The following is a 22,411-nucleotide window of genomic DNA, read 5'->3' on the forward strand; positions in this document are numbered from 1 at the left end:
AATACTTGATTTTCTAAAAGTAAAATGTCAATTGAAAAAATTTGTATATTTGTGGCATATTTTATAATGCTAAAATTGTCACATCAGAAATTAATAAAAAATATGTTGGATCTATCTGATCATATAATAGTAGATTGACAAAGCTTTTGTCGTGAAATAATATAATTATTATTAATATATATTTTTAGAACAATAATATTTAACCATTTATATTTATTTTAAATACTGATTATCATTAGGTATGTGTTTATTGGGCTGAATCTCATTTTGAAAAAATTAAAGTCGAAGAAATAATTGTGGAAATTGACGAAGCAAAAATTGGAAAACGTAAATATAATAGGGGCCGACTGATTAATGGAAAATAGATTTTTGAGGGAAAGAGTATTGGACGAATGTTCATCATTTCTGAATGAATTTATTCCTGAAAGAACGGCAAAAATATTAATAAGTATTATTAAAGAATGATTACTATCTGGAACAATGATAATGTTGGATTATTGGAAGACTTACAAATGTTTAGATAATGAGGATTTTGAATATTACATAGTTAATTACTCATTAAATTTTGTCGATTTAAATACCGGTACGAAAGTTTAAATAAGAAACAACAAATAATATTAATAAATTAATATATAGTGTTAAAAGAAAACCATTTAGCATTTATTTAGTAGATAATACATATTAAGTAAAAAAATCTTAAATGAACATAGGTCGAAAGCTCAACCGTTTCTGACATAAACATTTTTGTATATTAGTCTCATGAATGACTTACTGGCTTCTACGTGTTGCATGCGATATTTACCTCAATGTTTATAAACCGCGTTTTATACTTTCTCATTTAATTTCTATACAAACTTTATAATAGAAGATTTTATGAGTAATCAGTTAGTTGTCATCAACCGGTAATTGCGGATCTATATATTATTAGATGTGCGTGCGTGCGTGCGTGCGTGCGTGCGTGCGTGCGTGCATGCGTGCGTGCGTGCGTGCGTGCGTGCGTGCGTGCGTGCGTGCGTGCGTGCGTGCGTGCGTGCGTGCGTGCGTGCGTGCGTGCGTGCGTGCGTGTGCGTGCGTGCGTGCGTGCGCGTGCGTGCGTGCGTGCGTGCGTGCGTGCGTGCGTGCGTGCGTGCGTGCGTGCGTGCGTGCGTGCGTGCGTGCGTGCGTGCGTGCGTGTGTGCGTGCGTGCGTGCGTGCGTGCGTGCGTGCGTGCGTGCGTGCGTGCGTGCGTGCGTGCGTGCGTGCGTGCGTGCGTGCGTGCGTGCGTGCGTGCGTGCGTGCGTGCGTGCGTGCGTGCGTGCGTGCGTGCGTGCGTGCGTGCGTGCGTGCGTGCGTGCGTGCGTGCGTGCGTGCGTGCGTGCGTGCGTGCGTGCGTGCGTGCGTGCGTGCGTGCGTGCGTGCGTGCGTGCGTGCGTGCGTGCGTGCGTGCGTGCGTGCGTGCGTGCGTGCGTGCGTGCGTGCGTGCGTGCGTGCGTGCGTGCGCGTGCGTGCGTGCGTGCGTGCGTGCGTGCGTGCGTGCGTGCGTGCGTGCGTGCGTGCGTGCGTGCGTGCGTGCGTGCGTGCGTGCGTGCGTGCGTGCGTGCGTGCGTGCGTGCGTGCGTGCGTGCGTGCGTGCGTGCGTGCGTGTGTGATTACAATTATAAAATATCGTATTAAAAATGTCAGCGTATTATTTCAGTCAAGAAATGGCAGATATATTAAGATAAACATGCAACACGTAGAAGTCGGTAAGTCATTCATGATGCCAATATACAAAAATGTTTATACCTTAGAACGATTGAGTTTTCGACCTATGTTCACTAAGGTTTTTTTACTCATTGTCAGTATGGTGTGTCTTATCTACCATATAAATGCTAAATAGTTTTTTTAACATTTTGTACATATGTAACTTTAGATGCACATATCTAAAATATCGCGTCTTTGACGTGAAATTTGGTCAAATATCTTAAGATATGGAATAAAGGAAACACATTAAATTGACTACATTACAGAATTTATTTTTAAAAGATGCAATTTTAATAAATAAATTCTTGAATTTTTTAAAGTAATTGATGAATTATATCCTCCAAATTAATAAATTTGTAATAATAAAATAAATATTTTCTACTTTAATAAATTAAAACTACATTATTTTTTTACATAATTTAAATTATAATAGTTTGTGTTTAAAAATTTGTTTTTAAAATTTTTTTTGTTTCATTCTTTTGAAGTTTAAATCTAATATTTTTGCAAAGTAACTGTAAATACGACTACGTCCAAATTTGGAAAAATGTTTTATAAATATTTCATAATTTCTCGCATAATTTATAATTTAATTAGTTAATTAAAGTTAATAAAATTATTTATGGTTTCAATAAGAAAATTAATTAATCTCCTTTTTCGGAGTTTTCTTATTTGCTTGTTTTAAAATAAAGGACAAAATTTTGTATACAAATTTTCTGAAATATTTACATTTTTGAAATTGACTAATATCATTCGATAAGTTTGTGATCTTAAAACATTTTATGGATAAATTTCGGCTGTATATTAGTATCACCAACAACGTCTTGAATAGAAATTTAAGAAATTATTAGATAATTGTACAACTGAATATTTTATTTTTCACATTTTTTAAGATTATAAATAGCTTATTAATAAATATGTACAGAACATAAAATGATCTACTTAATTTATAAATGACAACATCAAGCGCATGCGCAGTCGTTTATAGCCATAAATTATTATTTTCCTCATTACCAACATCAAGAAACTTTGAAAAGTAAAAAAAAAGCGGGACTTGAGTGATGGTTTTCTTTCTCAGAATATATTTTACTTATGAAAATATACAAAATTACAGGAAAATTGAAGGGGGTGGCGTTATGCTGCATATGTATAATTTTCTACAAAAGTCAGAAAAGCTAGGAGTTCTAGTAATTTACACGCAATCACAAAAGTGATTGCGTGTAAATTATTAGAACTTCGCCTTTATGTCATATTAATATTGTGTTGTGATTTTAGTTTTTTTTTTTTTTATTGTTAATATTATGTTAACGAAGCTACACTCAGCACCAAAATTAAAGAATTACTTATTTTGACTCCCAAAAATAGGCAAAATTTAAGAGAGTGTAACTTTGTCAAAAATAATCGTTAAAAAAATGTTCAAAAAAAGCATTTTAAAACTTGAAATCTCTAGTTTTGAGATTGATAATTTATTAAACGGTTTACAGATTGTTTATGAAGTTACGCGGATTCAAATGAGAATGCGTCAAATCTCAAAATTTTTTTACAAATTTTGCAAAGCTCCACGGCGTGAAACAAAATTTCCACAAAAATGCAATTTACAGCATTCAAAAGCATGAATCTTTATCTTTAATTTATGTACTTGTTAAGCGTTGTACGATTTTTATTCACTGAGTTATTTAACATTGAAGCAAAAAAGGCCATTTCTGCTACACAAATTAAAGGTAAAGATTCACGCTTTTGAATATTGTAAATCGCATTTTTGTGGAATTTTTATTTCACGCCGTGGAGCTTTGCAAATTTCGTAAAAAAATCCGACAAAAAGTATTATAAAAATATTATAAAAACTTTACCAAGTTGCACAATGTGAAATAAAAATTGCACACAAATGCTGTTCACAGCATTTGAAAGTGTAAATCTTTACCTTTAATTTGCGTATTAGTTGAGCGTTATACGATTTTTTTTAATGAGTTATTTAACATTGAAGCAAAAAAGGTTTCTTTTTTCAATATTGAATAATTTCGTTTAATATTAAATACAATACTCAACATGTACGCAAATTAAAGGTAAAGATTCACGCTTTTAAACGCTATAAACTGCATTTGTGTGCGGTTTTTAATTCACAAAATTCAATTATTTTTAATTAAATAAACTTGTAAAATTTGCAACAAATTTTGCCGCATCTTTATTTGTATGCATTTTTCTCGTAAAAGATCAGGGGCCGTATTCTTAAAAAATAACGTATATGAAAATACTATAGTATACATTACATATATTATAGAGTTCCCTAGTATTTTCGTATGCGATATTTTTCGAGAATAGGCCTCCAGTATATATTTTTAAAGTCGACATTAAAAGTATGCAGAAACATTAAGCTACAAAATGCGTTTTGAAGCATTTGATTTATCATTTTTGTTTATTTATCATGTTACTCTCTTTTTTGAAGAGTAACTATATGATCCTTTAATTTTGCTGTTGAACGCTTACTTAATTTTTGCTGAAGTCGATATTTAAACTTCGTAAAAATAAAAAATTGTAAAACGATCTTCATGGACTCATTTTAAAGGGTAGAATTTGATTATTTAAATATTCTAAATTGATTTTTTGCGGATATTCTTTTACGCTAGGAAATGAAAGAAAAAATGTAAGAAAGATTTTTAAAAATCAAAAATTTGCAAAATGAAAAATTTTGCATATTGCATTAAAGCATCAGAAATGTCGTGGATTATTTTTTATTTAATAAATTTTTTTAAAGGTTTTTTTTATAAAACATTGAAAATAATATTCTTAGATTAAAAATTTCCAATGTTCGTGGTTTCAGAAGTTAAGTGTTTTTTTTTTGTTATTGATTGTGAAGGAACAATATTACAATAATTTGATTCATGTATTTTATCTTCTTTGACTTTTACGAAACGTTTTATCCTGACCTTATTTTTACGCACGCTTACAAAGATAACACTGTTGTTGCTCTTAATAAAACAGACTATGTAGAAAAAAATGAAGCAAATATCCGACAATAACACTTATACATCATTAAAAAAAAATCCGTCTAATATTTTAATCTCTAATTTGAAAACTTTGTTAAAGACTTATGTTAAAGAGTTATGTTATGTTACAACTGTAACATAACAAGTTTAACTTTTCTAATCCTACGTTACCACGTGCATACGGCCTACCAAAAATTTACAAACCGTAGAATCCTTTTCGTATTATTATTTCCTCTATTGATAATCCGCTGTACAATTTGATTGCATATTTTTATAAGATTGTTTATGTTTGTTTACCACCTTTAATTGGTCTTGTGAATAATAGTTTTTGTTAACAAGATTTCCAATCAATTTCAAAAGATTCTATTTTTATATCTTTGGACGTAGTCTCTCTCTTTACAAAGGTGCCTGTACTGTTCAATGGCCTTGAACGTCGTTGAGATTATGACTTTATCCAGAGAAATACGGCTCTTCTAAAAACCGAATTTATCAACGGCATTAAATTAGTTCTTGATTCAACCTTTTTTTTACCTTTAATGGTAATTTATAAGCAAACGTTTGGTATACCTATGGGTTTTCCCTTATCATCCATTGTGGCAGACTTAGTCTTATAAGATCTTGAGTCACATTATCTCAGATCTCTTACAACTACGCCGGATTCCTATTTTAGATATGTGGATGACGTTGTACTCTCTACTCAGAGATCAAGGATAGATACGATATTAACCCTTAAACACACCGATCGCGTAAAATACGTAAACACATTTTCGGGCTTGGGAGACTTTTTTAACTTTGAAAAATTATAACTTTGGTTGTAATCAACATTTTTCAATAAACTTTTTTTTCACATGAAAATTCAAAATTTCAGAAATATAACTCCATAATTAGTTTTGTCGAAAAATAATTTGTTGTTAAGTTGTAAAAGAAAAACCATTAAGCAAAAATTAGAAATTGTTCAAAAATCCACTTTTCCTTTAAAAAAATTATATCTCCGCTACAAAAAACTTTAAAAACTTTCAAATACGGCATTTTAAAACTAAAGTCATACATTTAAAAAAAATTATCGTATTGTCAGTCCCATTAAAAAGTATAATTGTATAACAAAGAGAATATAAGGTATATTTATGGGTGTCTAAAATAAAAACATATTTTTGGGTGTCTAAAAATTCACTTTTTTTTTTATATCTTTGCAACAAAAAACTTTTAAGAACTTTACAATGTTTTAAAGTTAAAGAATCACACTTTCAAAAAAAAAAAAAAAAAATTATGTCATTGTCATTTCTATTGAAAAATATATTTACGTAACAAGGCGAAGTATTTTTGATTAACTCAAGGTGTCTAAAGTTGAAAATTGATCTGTTTGATAATATATTTCAGACCTTACGCAGAAGTCCTTTTTTTCACGGCACTACAGTATTTGAACTTTAGACAGAATAACATGCGTGTATGGATCTGTTTGAACCTGTTTTGTTCAGTTTTTTACATAAGATTACTTACAAAAAACTTTCACTCACACACTACATGGGTCTTATTGAGCTTTACAAAACTTTGCTACGGTGCCGTCTGAATTCTAGTTGACCAAAAAAGTTGATCAACTATATCAATCGAAAGAGATATTAAACTTTTTTTTTACGTCCTGGTCCGAATCTTCTATCTCATTCCGTCTTCACACAGCAAGCGTTCGAATCTTTATATGGGGGTCTCTCAGACCCACTTATGTGTGTTAAGGATTAAATACGTTTAATTCTTATTATCCGAGACTTAATTTCACGGTTCAGTTGGGAGAGGAAAGAATAAATTTTTTAGACATAACTTTAATTAAGAAGCATAATTTTATGATTTATGATTTGTAACAAAAACTAACTTTTTCCTCTTGATATCTCAACTTTTACTCTTTCTACCTGTTTTGCTAAAATAGAGGTATAATTTTGGGTCTAATTGATAGAGTTTTTAAGCTTTTGCATCTCTCCTTCCAACAAAAAAATTTTGACAAAATTATCAACATTTTATTGATCAATGGATATCCCTTAAACATTATTTTTGGTAATATAAGGAAGAGATTACGTACAAAGTTTCATCAATTTAATAACATGAATAACACTTATAACAACGCAAAGCACGAATAAGAATAAGAAAGCTCCAATTTTTTTATCATTCTTTACGTTAATAGATCTCTGAAAAAGTTAAAAAATTTTTAAAGTATGATCCCAATGTTTACATGTCTTATACGAGCTTAAATAAATTAGGTATATTTATCAGAGCTCAAAAAGATCAACTTTTGCCCTGCTCTCAATCAAGTGTTGTTTACAAAATAAACGACAAAGAGGCCTTATATGTGGAGCAGATTTTTAAATACTAGAATCATTGAACATAGGAATCATATAAATGATTCCTATGTTCAATGATTCTAGTATTTAAAAATTTGAACAGAAACACTATTCAGCATTCTGTTATCATAGATTATAGAATTAGCTTGATACATGAATTTGACTGGAATGGATTTGAAATTTTAGACAGAGAAAAAGTTTTAAACAAAAGACTGATATCAAAAATGATTTATATCTAAAAACAAAAACAGCCTTTTTTGCAGACAGACACGGATGCCTTAGTTATATACTGAACTGTTTACTAATGCTTGATGCTTCTATCTCTTACTTTGGAATTTATGTTTATTTATTATATATTCACTGTCAGCTTTATTATACCGCTCATTTTTCTGCAACTTTTTGTTCCATTCCAAAATTTTTTTACGATCATTTTTGACAAAGTTACACTCGCTTGAATTTCGTCTATTTTTGGTCAGATTTTGGAGTCAGAATAGGTGATTTTTTAATTTTAGTGCCAAGTGTATATGGAGTTTAAGTGATTTGTCGTAAGTAGCGCAATCATATATTTTAACCGTAAAATTATTATTTTAGAAGGATTTAGAGTGATTATTTCATGCTATAAATGCAAAGGTATAGTAAAGGATGGAGCGCAATAAAATAAAATTACTTAGTTCTTGTATTCACTGTTCGGATTAATGTCTTGTGCATATCATCTTTTTAGAATCTATGATATTTTTGCGTGCGTGCGTGCGTGCATATAATATACATATAGAGGGTGTTGGAAAAAGGGTCACATATTTTAATAGCACGTAGTATTGATCAGAACAAGATGAGAAGGTCTAATTAACATGAATTCTAAGACTAATATCTCTCTTTAAAGATACAAGCTATTTTGTTATTTGAGCTTTTTGTCATTTTTTTATTAATTGCGTCAATTTTAGAATGTAATGAACAAAGGAGTAGGGGAGAGTGGGGTACAATGGGGATATCTTTTTTCTAGGTGCCTGAAAAATGAGAAATAAACAAAGAGAGATAGAGAAACAATTTTTATTTTAATATAAAATGTAATCATTTATCTTCCATAAAAAAACTGAAGTAAAGAAACTGAATGTATAACAAAATAAAAACTTTTTTTTACAAAAAACAAAATTTAATGCTGACTTAGCATTAAAGGAGGTGCTTTATGTGATTGCCATTGACTCTCACGCATGTTTCAGCCCTACGTCTTAGAGAATCGCTCACTCTTTCAAATACACCTGTTTAGTCAGAAATTTGCCGACACGCATTGAAAATGCGATCCTGCCCTGTTTGGATATCAGCGACGGATGTTGAATACACTAAGGTCTTTAAGTATCCCCAAAACTAAAAATCTAAAGGGTTTAGATCCGGGGATCGAGCAGGCCAAACTACTGAACTCTGGAAAAAAGATATCCCCATTATACACTACTCTTCGTTACTCTTTTGTTTATTATATTCTAAAGATGACACGACTAAGAAAAAAATGACAAAGCTCAAATAACAAAATAACTTGTATCTTTGAAGATATTAGTCTTAGGACCTAGGTTAAACCTTTTCTTCTTGCTTTGATCAATACTACCTGCTATCAAAATATGTGTTCCTTTTTTTCAACAGCCTATATATATATATATATATATATATGTGTGTATATGTATATATATGTATATATATATATATATATGTATATGTATATATATGTATATATGTATATGTATATATATGTATATATATATATATATGTATATGTATATATATGTATATATGTATATGTATATATATGTATATATGTATATGTATATTATGTATATATGTATATGTATATATGTATATAGTTTATTTTTATAATAGAAATATTAACACATCTGTAAAAGTGGGTATTGGGGATTTGATCAGCCTTGTCAGTAATATTGCACATAGTCGCGATGTAAACAGTGGGTGTAATCCTTAATATAGTTGTTTTATACATTTAAATTCGGGAATTAAGAGCGAGAACTAATCGTATTAAAGAATCTTGCAACAGTTGCAATGCTGACGTTGTTGAACGCCATTACTTAAGATGATCTTGAAAGAATTGACTATGAAAATCAGCACAAACTTTACAAATTATATAACAAACTACATTTATCTTATATACAATATATTTGAATAAACAAATATATGTATAAGTTAAATGTATTTTGTTATATAATTTTAAATGATCTATTAGAATTTTATTGTAATGATATCATTACGAATTGTTTTAGCAATTTTGGATACAAGAAGATAGTAAAAATAATTACATAAAATTTATTCTACGGATACATCAATGACTAAAGATAAAAAGGTTACACTGTTGTATTTATAAATTAATTTTATGTGCATTGCTTGCTTTACATTTATATACACGTACACAACATACATGCATGCATACATACATACGTACATACGTACATACATATACGTGGCATTCTATGTAAAGAGTCTACCTAATTATCTATTTTTAAAAATCTGAAAAAATTTGCAAAAATACTTCAATACATATAGAATATCGTACGATAAAGCAAATTTTGGCATCGTTATGGGATCTTTTTGAAAACTAATATTTTTTCGAATACAAAATTATAATTTTAGCCAAAAATTAGATAACGCTAATTTTTATTGGTCAATTATTTAATACTACGTTAATAATATATTTTTAACAAATAACTATAAAATAAGAAATAGTTATGAATTTTCTTTATATTCTTTAGCCTTATTTATTTTGCAATAAAACGCAAAGACTTCATAACATTTTTTTTTCTTTTTAAAATGCCTTTTAAAATGAGTTTCAGTTGACTTATCATGCTATTTAAAACTTTTAAATTACTTTCGCCCTTGAAAAGTTCTTGAAATCGACTACAAAAAATGCAATAAAAGATATAATGTTAGAGTAACGGTAATTCCCTAATTTAAGGGTCTTGGTGCTTCTTTATTATTTTATATTTTTTATTGCATTTTCTTGTTGATTTTGAGAATTTTTTAAAACACTAAAAATAAGTTTATTTTTGTTAAGTACTTTCCGAGTTATAACGCTTGAAAGTTACTGTACACTGTAGCTTTCCTCACAACTCGGAAAGTACTCAACGAACATAAACTTTATTGTAGCGTTTTGGAAAGCTCTTGCCACCAGCTTATTTGAATTTAGAATCAAAAACGGTATGTTCTATTTAAAAAAATTGATGTGATCTTGAATTGAACTTGATGCTATCCAAGGTCAAACCAATAGTACCTTCTTATGTCACTCTTAAAACCATCCAACTTTTTTCTGAAACATTTTTTTGTAAAATGCAAGGGAACGAAAATGTTTGGGGTGATTGATTAAAATGGGACCTTGTATGCGTGCGTACGCGCGCGTATATACAGAGTGACCCATTTTAATCTGTCACACTAAATATTTCCGTTTCCTTGCATTTTACAAAAAAATTTTTTAGACAAATTTGTATGGTTTCGAGGGGGACATAAGATTGTGTTATTAATTTGACCTTGAATAGCTGCTTGAAAGCATGAATTTTTACCTTAATTTGCGTACTTGAACGATTTTACTCACCGTGTTATTCAACATTGAAACAAAAAAGGCCGTTTCTCAACATGTACTCAAATTAAAGGTAAAGATTCACGCTTTCAAATGCTATAAACTGCATTTGCGTACAATTTTTATTTCACGTCGTGAAGCTTTGTTCTTAAAAAAAATCCGTCAAATGTCAAAATCTTATAAATATTTGTACAGCGTGCCAAGTTGTGCCGCGTGAAATAAAAATTGCACACAAATACAGTTTACAGTATTTGAAAGCGTCAATCTTTACCTTTAATTTGCGTTTTTGTTGAGCTCTGTACAATTTTTTTGCACTGAGTTATTTAGCACTGAAGCAAAAATGATTCCTTTTTTCAATGTTGAATAAATCGGCGAATAAAAATCGTACAACGCTTAATAAGTTTGCAAATTAAAGATAAAGATTCACGCTTTTGAACGCTGTAAACTGCATTTATGCATACTATGCGATTTTTAATTCACATTAAGTAAACTCGCAAAATTTGTAATAAATTTTGCCGCATCTTTATTTTTATTTGTATAGCTCCGTAAAAAATCAGTATATGTTTTTAAAGTTGATATTAAAAGTGTATGTAGAGACATTAAGCTGTAAAATGCGTTTTGAAACATTTGATTTATCATTTTTGTTGTTCTATCGTGCTACACTCTCTTTTGAAGAGTTTTGTAGGTGGTTCTTTAATTTTGCTGTTTAACGCTTACTCAATTTTTGCTGAAGTTGTTTAAATGAACTTTGTGAACAAAATTGTATAACGATCTTTTTGGACTCATTTTAAAGGGCGAAACTTTTCGATTATTTGAGTTGATTTTTCTCGGAAATTCTTTTACACCAGGAAATCAAGTAGGAAATTCAAAAAAGATTTTAAGGAATCAAAAATTTTGCAAATTAAACAAGTCTACAGAATTACAAATTTTTTGCTATTTAATCTTTAATTTTCAACTTTATGTTAATTTGAATGACAAAAACTGATAAGTACCAAAGTTATATTATGTAGCGGAAAGGGTCGATTGTGAGATGATCGTGAGTCATTTTTGTTACAAATGTAACACTGCACTTGTAGTGTTTCATCAAGACAAGATTTCTTGTTAGAGCATTTCTTATATTGTTTTGATTTTCAAGACAAGAAATTTTGGTTTTCTTGTTTTGACAATTTCTTGACATTGCATTTCTTGTCTTGAATTCAAGAATCTTGAATTTCTTGAAATTTTTTGATTTTTTTATACATATTACAATTTAAAAAATACTCATCTATTTTATGTTAATATCAAAATTTCCGACAGAATCACAAAAACTTTTTATAGGATTGAAATATGCGTAAAAGGAAAAGGTTAAAAATATTTCTCAAATCATTTATCATTTTTTATATCATGAGATTACTGCCGAATATAGCTATTTTAAATTATTAAATTTTTGACATAAATCATTTTTTGTGACATTTAGTATAATTAATATAATAATTATAATAATTATTATTATAAGAAATATAACTGCAAATGTTAAAACTCATCCAAAATTTTTTCAAGTATTAAAAAATGAACAATTGTCATGAAAATTCAAGAAATTTCTTGATTTCTTGTCAAGGAAATCTTGGACTTGATAACAATTTCTTGTCTTGTCTTGAAATCAGTTTTCAATGTCTTGTCTGGTTTTGTCTTGATTTAAGACAAGACCAAGACAAGATTTTTTGAAATTTTGGATCTTAATTGAAACATTACGCTTTTGCAACTTTACAATTTCATAGTGGATATTGCATAAAAGTTTATTTTTAAAATGATTTTTTTGCTACTAATAATCATTATGAAGAAAACATTTTAAAAACTTAACTTTTAAAGCAAAAAATTATTTAAAAAGTTTTAAGTAAAATATTTTATAAAATGTTTATAAAATTTTGTTTTGTTTACGTATTATTGTATGGTCTACGAAGGATCGTTAATTTGTGATTTTTATTACAAGTGCTTTTTATGACATTAGTTCTTACTATTCCACGACCCTCTTGCTATCACACAAACATTCTTTTCCTTTTCTTTAGTAAATTGTAAATTATGTTTGTTCTACATACTCTATGATAAACTTTTATATGGAACGTAATTGGTAGAATTCTATGGCTAACATACTGGTGTTGAAAAGAATTGTTGCATTAACATTTATTTGCTGACTTATTTTAAAGACGAAATGGTATTTTATTACACCCCCCCCCCTTCTCACACACACACACACACACACACACGAACACACACACACACACACACATACACACACACGCACGCACGAACACACACACACACAGGATGTCCGGTAATAATCGCCGCTCTTCTCGTGGGCTGATCGAACAAGTCAAATTGAACAGAAAAGTTCTGTTTTTACTCCTCAAAATTTGCAGTAATTAACTAGATATTAATTTTTATAAATCTCCGACTTACAATTAGTCCAGCCCGTTATCATGCAAACGCGCAGAGAAATATGATCGCTCAACGTTACTAGGCGCGCGGGAAATTGTCTATTTTTTCAGTGCAATGGCTTATAGCGCACAAGTGACTTATAGCGCCGTGTTCTTAGTTACAAATTATAAGTTAGAAATAAAAGCTTAATTTCTCAAATATTAAGGAATTTTGATACTTTTCAGACACTTTGTATTTTTTATCGTATTTTCTTGCAGTCGATATTGACAGTTTTTCAAAATACTAAAATAAAGTTATTTTTTATTAAATACTGATTTATAACTTGGAACATACTTTTAAAAGACAACTAAAATTAAATTAATAACTTTGTTACAGTATTTTGGAAACTTTTTGACATTAGATATTAGATTTTGGAATAAAAAATACGGTGTTTCATTCTATTTTAAAAAATTAATTTGACTTTGACCTGATCTTACCTACATCACCCACGGTCAAACTGAAAAGATTAGTAAATAGATTTTTTCAGACATTTTTTGTCTGAAACGCTTTTCTGTAAAACTTCTATTTTCTGAGATATTCAGAGGTTTTATCTTTTTGGGACACCTTGTATATATATCATGCATGCATGCCTATACACATATATAAAAGTATATGCTATAATTGTTTGATGTAAAATCAATGAAATGGTTCTTATTTTTATATTCCTTTTAATTTTATCAAGAAATTTATTACATTGTAGTACAAAAGTTGATTATTAGAAAATATTTAACTCCTGCTTTTTATGGTTTCAGTTGATCCTGCATGCTGTGCACTGTGTACCAACGTACTGTTTATCCGCAACACCTGCACCGTATTTTTTATTATTTTGCCAAGCATATTACATTCTAATAGAGATATAAACATGGCTGCCTATATCAATCGTGCAATGGTACAATCGTCTATGATTGGAGGGGACAGCCAACTTCGATCAGATGTTAGAAACGATAATTCTCCTCTACAGATTTTTGTTAAAGCAAAGAAAAGGATAAATGATATATTTGTGGATATAGAAAAATATGTGGAGGAAACTGTAGAGTTTATGACATGTAAGTAAACACAAATAAATTATACACACATACACAAATGTAGGAGAGACCGGGCCTATTCGAAAGACGGGGTAATTAGAAAAATGGAAATATCTTTTTATGGGTACATGTTAAAAATTTATTTTAAACACTGTAAACGCGTCCTAATGTAATAACGCTGCTAACAAAGTTTCATTGGCAACGGCGTCATATTGAAGTAGTAGCAGTGAAAAATGTGTTTTGCGACAGTCAAAATAATTTTTGACAGTCAGCATTTCTTCGAAATTTAAGTAAGACATATGATATTTTTTTTGAAAACTTTGAATGTATCTTGTTCAGTTGAATGTATTTGAAACATTTTGTGTTTATTCTTTGCTGTGTGATGTTTATTTTTATAGATGATACGCAATAATGCGGACAGTTGATGTCGGGGCTATTCGAAACACCGAAACGTCAAATTGTTGTTCGGATGATTTTTTCTTTCATATTTGCGTTCTATATACCAAAATACTCCATTTAATACTCAACAGATGTAATTAGACGAAATTTGAATAGTCTCTGACTTGTTCTGTAAACGCTAAAGCAATAAACTTGTATGTAACATTTCTTCATAATATTATACTTTTTTTGAATAAAACAAAGTCTTAACAACAGTTTTTTTTACATTTTATCATTTTAAAATTTAAATTTCAGAATATTCCCGGACTAGCTTCGAATTACCTCAGGCACGGGGTTATTCGAAACACTTGGCACTGGTCAGCATTTTTATATGTAGTTTAAAGCAAATACATTTCCGTCTTCTATCTATAAGGGCATTGTGAAGGGGAAGGTTCAACCTTTTAAACCAACATTTTTTTTAATGCATACAAGATTCAGGAGAAAAAGAAAAAGTGTTCCGAAAAGCCCCGGTCTCTCTCCGATACATACATATATACGTACATACATACGTATATATATATATGGGGCATTCTCCGTCAAAAAGGCCACCCCTGCTGCCCATTTCAATTTTTGAGATAAAATGTTCGAAAAGGGCTTAAAATTTTCGTTGAAATGTCTATTTTTCGATGCCGTTTGGCCTTTTGGAAAATTCAAAATGGCGGACCTAATATCACGGCTAGAATGAAAAAAGCCTTTGAAAAAATACATAATAACGTGAATAAATGTGCAAGATATGACGTAGCAGAGGTCTAATCCTTATGTGTAAGTGTGTGAGTGTGTGTGTGGGGGGAGGTGGGAGGAGGGGGATACGCGCGCTCATATGCGTGCGTGTATAAATGAATCACGTAAAAATCCTTGCTCAACATGGTCTGGCTATCAAGACATTTGCATACAAAATTTCGAATCATTTCATTATCCTTGTCCTGAAAAAGTACGTCACAAAAAACCTACGGTACAGAAAATATTGTTCTTTAAAAAACATTTTCTCCACAGAATAATAGTAAGATTACTTAAAATTACTTTGAAACTTATACTATACTTATATTCCTCTTTTTGAGATAGTTGATCTATATTAGTCACTTTAACTCTTATGTTTGAAATGCTTGATTTACGCGAATCCCTTAGCCTCTCACATTCGGGATGCTTGATTTACGTGAGTCCCTTTGCCTCTCACATTCGGAGTGCTTGATTTACGTGAGTCCTTTTGCCTCTCACATTCGGGGTGCTTGATTTACGTGAGTCCCCTTGCCTCTCACATTCGGGGTGCTTGATTTACGTGAGTTCCCTTGCCTCTCACATTCGAGGTGCTTGATTTAAGTGAGTCGCCTTGCCTCTCACATTTGGGGTGCTTGATTTACGTGAGTTCCCTTGCCTCTCACGTGTGTACGTGTGTGCGTGTATGTGTATATGTGTCTGTATATGTAGATAGATGTTTCATGAAATATTTTTTTATTTTTATCCTATATTTCTTACTTTTGTTCTCATAACTGCCATAGTATTCCATTTGTATCATTGGAATACCTTTTGATTAGTACTTTATTCTCGTCCACAACTATAAACCCATGATTTTTAAGAATTTGCGGTACAGACGGTGCAGTTTCAAATCTCTTCTTAAGTTTTCTTTTTACCTTCTCATGGTCAGTTTTTTTTAAATAAAGAATCTTTATGTTCTTGAAATGTTTTTTAGCCCAATTAAAAAGAACTTGAGATGTTAGTATTGCATCCTGTGGTTTAGCAACAAGACTTGCTTTATATGCCTCTCTTTTGAAAGTAGCACCAATGCCATCATAAGCACTTTTACCGTGAGCAGTCGCACTGTAATGCCATTCTGCTTGAATATTGAAATCATGTTTATGATGCACTAAGTTAGCAATCTGAAATTTATTTTTAAAATGCTGTTTTGCCCCATCCGTCATGTATAATACTCTTTTAAGATTTTTGACATTTTTTAAAATCTCCGGAATTAATAATGTTTGTACAGTGTAAACGGCAGCGGTATCGTGTTTCAAACTCTCTAATAAAAATACATTACTCTTGTGCTTCAATTTAGAATTTTCTTTATAATAGTAAATAACAGGAAACACAGTACACTGATCATTGTTGAAGTGAAATGCTTGTGAGGCATTTTGACAAACATATGAATAGTTTTCAGAAAAATCAAACATGACAATTACTTCATCTTCACAAAGATTCTCTTTTTTTCTGAAATGAAAAGCATTTGTTGTTTGGCGATAAATGAATGAGATTTCAGAATTTGTAATTTGTTGCATAACTCGTTTATGAACTCATCAACTTTTAACTGTTGCGTTAATAGAGTTGATCGATCAGTTCCGGTCCATAAAGAACATTGAACATGGGAAATGTATGAATTGTCCAATAGTTTAGAAAGCTTTGTAGAAAGCTCGGTAGTACCTGGGCATTGATCACATTTATCAAGATAGCAATCAGGATTCGATTTCTTACATATAATTTTATTCAAACAATCTTTATAATTGGAAAGTGGCTTGTCTATATTTTCTGTTAGTTTCCGTACATCAATTGCATCAATCATTAACTTGACATTTTCATGGATTGTGCAAACACAAACGGAATGTGTTCCAGAAGCCCCAGGGAGTATGCAATTTCTAGGTCTAAGTTTAGCAAATGTACTAAAGCTAACATCATATTTTGGGTTGGATTCTTTAAATAAGGCATGCAGTTCTTTTAAATTTAATAGTAAAAAACGTTTTTGCACTATTATCCGTTTATTATTATTTATTAAGGAAATGGCATTCTTCATTCCAGGCATTATCCTGCTGTTTATATCACTATTATAAAACTCAATTACTTTTTCAACAGTAGTTTGCGGTAAAACTTTTCCAACTCTTTTAGTAGTATCAGCTAATACGCCATGGTTGAATTTCAATTCCTTAGATTTTTTTGCTAAATATCGTGATGCACCAAATTCTTTTACTATTTTTCTCACACTCCAAGACGACGGAGCTATAGTGAGAATTCGCACCTTTAAAGGATCATTGTGTTTCAAGGTGAAAAATTTTTGTTTAAGACCATCAAGCATTTCTTCCAGTTCAATTTCTCTAGGTGATCGAATGTTATCTTCATTATAAGAAATCTCTGAGTTATCAATATCCATTGTTAATAAGCTTCCATCACATTCCATATTTGTGACACAATCATTAGATTCATCTGAAGACATATCAACATATTCAGTCCTACTTTTTTTCCTACATGTACAACAAATTTTAGAATTAGTCGGTATCTCAGGAAATTTGTCCCGAATGAATTTTGGTATCACTCGTAAATCTTTACCACAATGTCTTTTTTCACCAAGTTTCTTGAATGGATTCATACATCTATCTGTACGAGATTTAGCCGACATTTTTTATTTTGGATGTGGTACAGGTAAGAGATAATTGGAATAATTGTAGAAAAAGTAAAAGTCGATAAAGAAGAGACAAAAACGTGAGTTGAATATTCTATTTAACATAAAAAAATTTATTGATTGACTGAATTGTAAACTATAATTAATTAACTCGATAAATTCTGTGACTAATAAATGTATTGTGATGAGGTTCTCTAATCCAAAACAAGACGAGAAAATTTGAAAAATGAAAAAATATTACTGTGCCTTTTATTCCATATGTGTAGTTTTTTATGTACGAGATATAAGCACTGCCACATCCATCTAGCGGCGATACCGCGTACTACTCGCAGGTGTACGACTTTAAAGATAGATCTTTTGGATTCATACAGTGAATATGTCGTCAATATATTCGATTGACTTGTCTGCTATCGACTGTCAATCTTATTTTGATCAACAGATGCTGCTGCATTTTTACGTGATGTTTGCTAACACTATTTGCAATAAAAAAACTGCTTGGCGTTTGTTAACAGTCTGTCATCAATATGTTCGACATTTGCTTACTGTTAACCACTCTGTCATATATTTTACCGAGATTATTGCATATTAACAAAAGTGTGCTACCATAATTGACTATAACAAAGTATGTTTTCTGTTTGCGGTTTTTCTACTAACTAATCTGTTGCCAACATTTGCAATTGTAAAAAATGTTATGAGGGATAATATAAGTTTCAAAGTAATTTTAAGTAATCTTACTATTATTCTGTGGAGAAAATGTTTTTTAAAGAACAATATTTTCTGTACCGTAGGTTTTTTGTGACGTACTTTTTCAGGACAAGGATAATGAAATGATTCGAAATTTTGTATGCAAATGTCTTGATAGCCAGACCATGTTGAGCAAGGATTTTTACGTGATTCATTTATACACGCACGCGTATGAGCGCGCGTATCCCCCCTCCCCCCACCTCCCCCCACACACTCACACACACTCACCTACACATAAGGATTAGACCTCTGCTACGTCATATCTTGCACATTTATTCACGTTATTATGTATTTTTTCAAAGGCTTTTTTCATTCTAGCCGTGATATTAGGTCCGCCATTTTGAATTTTCCAAAAGGCCAAACGGCATCGAAAAATAGACATTTCAACGAAAATTTTAAGCCCTTTTTGAACATTTTATCTCAAAAATTGAAATGGGCAGCAGGGGTGGCCTTTTTGACGGAGAATGCTCCATATATATATATATATATATATATATGTACATATATATATATATATATATATATATATATATATATATATATATATGTATGTATATATGTGTGCGTATATATAGAGGGTGTCCCATTTTAAAAAACGGATCTCGATAATTCTTTAATGAAGCATTTTCAGCAAAAATGTTTTAGACAAAAGTTGTATGGTTTTGAGAAGGATATAAGATGATGTCATTAATTTGATCTTGAATAGTTGTTTAAAGGTCACGTGAATGTCATTTGTACAATTTTTTAAATAGAACTTCTTACTTTTTATTGCATATTCTTGTAGTTTATCTTGAGACCTTTCAAAACACTATAAATAAATGCCTTCTTGTTAAGTATTTTTTAAGTTACAAGACTTGAAAGTTACAGTACCGTCGACATTAGCATTACTCAAAGTGTAACACGTGGAGATTGCTTGGTCGGATTTACATCTTTCTTGTGTTTGAAAAAAGATCGGAGGATGATCCAACCAGTCAAGGTAAAATCAATTAATGATCCAGTCAGTCAAGACATAATTGATTGGTGATCCAACTAGTCAAGATAAGATTGGTTGGTGATCCAGTCAGTCAAGACAAAATTGGTCGGTGATTTAGCCAATGAGGGCAAGATCGGAAAAAATTCGGCCACTTAAGGCAAGATTTTGAGAATTTTCTATTGTAATAAATGTAGTTTATTAAAAAAAAGTGTAACTTTTAAGTCTTATAACTCGAGGGATATTTAACGAAAAAACATTTATTTAAAGTGTTTTGGAAAGGTCTCGAAATAAGCTACAAGAATATGCAATAAAATGTAGACAGTTCTATTTAAAAAATTGAAGGTGACCTTCAAGCAACTATTCAAGGTCAAAACAATGACACCATTTTATGTCTCCCTTGAAACCATACAACTTTTGTCTGAAACATTTTTGCTGAAAATGCTTCATTGAATGCTTTATTATCAAGATCGATTTTTTTTAATGGGACATTTTGTGAGCGTGCGTGCGTGCGCGCGCGCGTGTATGTGTATGCATGTGTGTATGTACATTTTCTGTCATTGATTCAACGGGTTATAGTAGATGGCTGACTTACCGACGTCATAGTCTAACATATGCAATATATGCTAGACTGTGGCGTCGGTAAGTCAGCCATCTACTATGACCCGTCGAATCAATGACGGGCAGTGTACACACATACACAGTGTCTCATAACCACCAAACAATGTTTTAACAGCAAATTCTGAGAGTAAAGTGGAGTAAAAAATTGTAATGACAAAATGTTCAGGTTACAATAGTTTTTTAATTGTAACTGATCAACATAAAAAGTATAATTATAAAAAATAATTTATTGTTATTTTTGTACAAATTGAACCTTTCTGGGGGAAGCGCCTGAATTCTGAAATGCTACATGTAAAATGCCAAAACAACGGGTTAAATAGATAAGCGGACACTGAATATTTATACCATGCCTATACCAGTATAGATTATAACGGTCCGATTAATTATTTGTATATTTATTTTCAAATGTTTGATCTCATTGCCGACACTGCTTACGAACGGAGAGCAGTAACGCCTTGACGGTGACACAGGCGAGATGTGTCATCTGTACGCTGTTACATGATTGTCATTTTATTTATAATGTTATTTATTTTTGTGCGTTTAATATGTATCTGCTCCTTGCTTCACATGGTAAGTTTTTATAAGTTTTATTTAACATCTTAACTTATTAGTCATGGTAGTGTTACATATTATTTGTTGGTCACGCTTTAGAATTTTAATTTTACTCGGATGACCACTTGATTGTGACTCACTAAGATATAAGACCACGCCATGTGAAGTGGAGGCTTTCTTACTTTGATTTTGCTGAAGATGACTCGAAACAGGGTCGAAACGGCTTGAATCCATTTGGAATAAACTTTAAAAAATATACGCACCGACATCAGCGTCTTGACTTTCATTAGCCCTTCTTTTAATTCTAATAAATAATTGATGGCCAAAAACGAGCTAACCTAGTTACAATAATTACAATAATTTATTTTATATCAAATACTGATTACGGAACGTTGCGGTCTTACTTGACCTTCATTAAGCGTACAATAATTTAACATTTCCTTAAATAAAGTTCTATTTATTATGTGTTGTCAATTCGTATAAGAGTGTGTATAGCCGATTCTTTGTTGCCACGCGAGAACAGTCTAAGTCTATAATGTAAAATTGATTGTCAATAAATTAAAAAGACAGTTTGTATGAATTTAAAATTATCGATGTTGAGTAGATTGTATATCTTGTCTCGGCATGCTGTGTTCTTTATTGTTTGAAAAAATATAATTTTATTGTTATGATTATATCTTTATCCGACTGTCTAATTTAAAAAATAAATAATTATTTTAATTACATAATATACTATCTAATAAATAATAATTTAAAGCACTTACAGATAAATTACAGCATGGATGAAAATACTGTGCTCGTTTGTGTGTCTGTTCCGTATTACATTATACTGGTTGTGAAGAAAAGTTTGCCCGTGGTCTCATGGATTGATAGAGCAAGTAAAATTGAGCAGAAAAGTCTTGTACCAGTTTTTCAAAATTCGCAGTAGTTACCGAGATAAAAATTAGTAAAGTCGGCGAATGAACGCATACTTTCCGTACCCACCGCACGCGGGGACCGCCCGTCGGTTGCCAAGTTAAAGGCAGCCGCGGCAGGCGACGCGATGAGGAGGGAGAAACCGATGTTTACCGGTCAGCAGCGAAAGATTCCCGCTTTGAGCTGCTCGTTTCCTTGTTTCTTCGCCACGCCGCCTGCTCTTGACTAGGCGACCGCTAGGCGGTCTCCGCGCGCGGTGGGTAAGGAAAGCATTTATGTGCCCATTCGCCAACTTTACAAATTTTTATTTTGGCAACTAAGGTATCTGAGCCGAATAAGGCCCACCTAACTTATTATATTTTTTATAAATTCTATTTACAAAGATATTGAAATAAACTAAATGAGAATAAAATGTTTATTTTAACCATTTGTCAACATAAAATTATCTTCTATATAAAAATTTTTAAATAAACAAAACAGAAATGTTTTTAAACTTTGACATTGGGCTTTAATAAATTCTTGTGCTTTTAATAAGGCCCGAATTAAAAATAAATTGAAAAAAAAAACAAAGGAAGTAATGATTATTTTTCAACTCACTGTTAAAATGATTATTAATTACAAATATAAAATTTTTTAAGATCTATTTTACTGTAAAACATTACAATTATTTTTAATTTTGTCCATAATTAATATTTTAGCTTTGAGAAATTTT

The 22,411-nt window shown here is 31.1% G+C and overlaps 1 protein-coding gene across 9 annotated transcripts in view; it reads left to right on the forward strand.

Annotated features, from left to right (window-relative positions):
- Positions 1-22,411, forward strand: part of LOC105202128 (transmembrane GTPase Marf) — a 168,303-nt gene that overhangs the window by 15,604 nt on the left and 130,288 nt on the right. For 5 of the 9 annotated variants that reach the window (XM_039453664.1, XM_039453656.1, XM_039453647.1 and 2 more), the window contains exon 2: positions 13,805-14,098. The exons of 1 other annotated variant lie outside the window; for it this stretch is intronic. In XM_039453664.1, coding sequence (XP_039309598.1) covers positions 13,915-14,098 — 184 coding nt within the window. In that variant the 5' untranslated portion in view covers positions 13,805-13,914. Of the gene's footprint in view, positions 1-9,291; positions 9,372-13,804; positions 14,099-22,411 lie in introns of those variants that run through there. 3 more of the 9 variants (XM_039453672.1, XM_039453669.1, XM_039453679.1) reach the window with 3 other exon arrangements.

The sequence above is a fragment of the Solenopsis invicta genome, chromosome 1, assembly GCF_016802725.1.
Source record: "Solenopsis invicta isolate M01_SB chromosome 1, UNIL_Sinv_3.0, whole genome shotgun sequence".
NCBI lineage: Eukaryota > Metazoa > Arthropoda > Insecta > Hymenoptera > Formicidae > Solenopsis > Solenopsis invicta.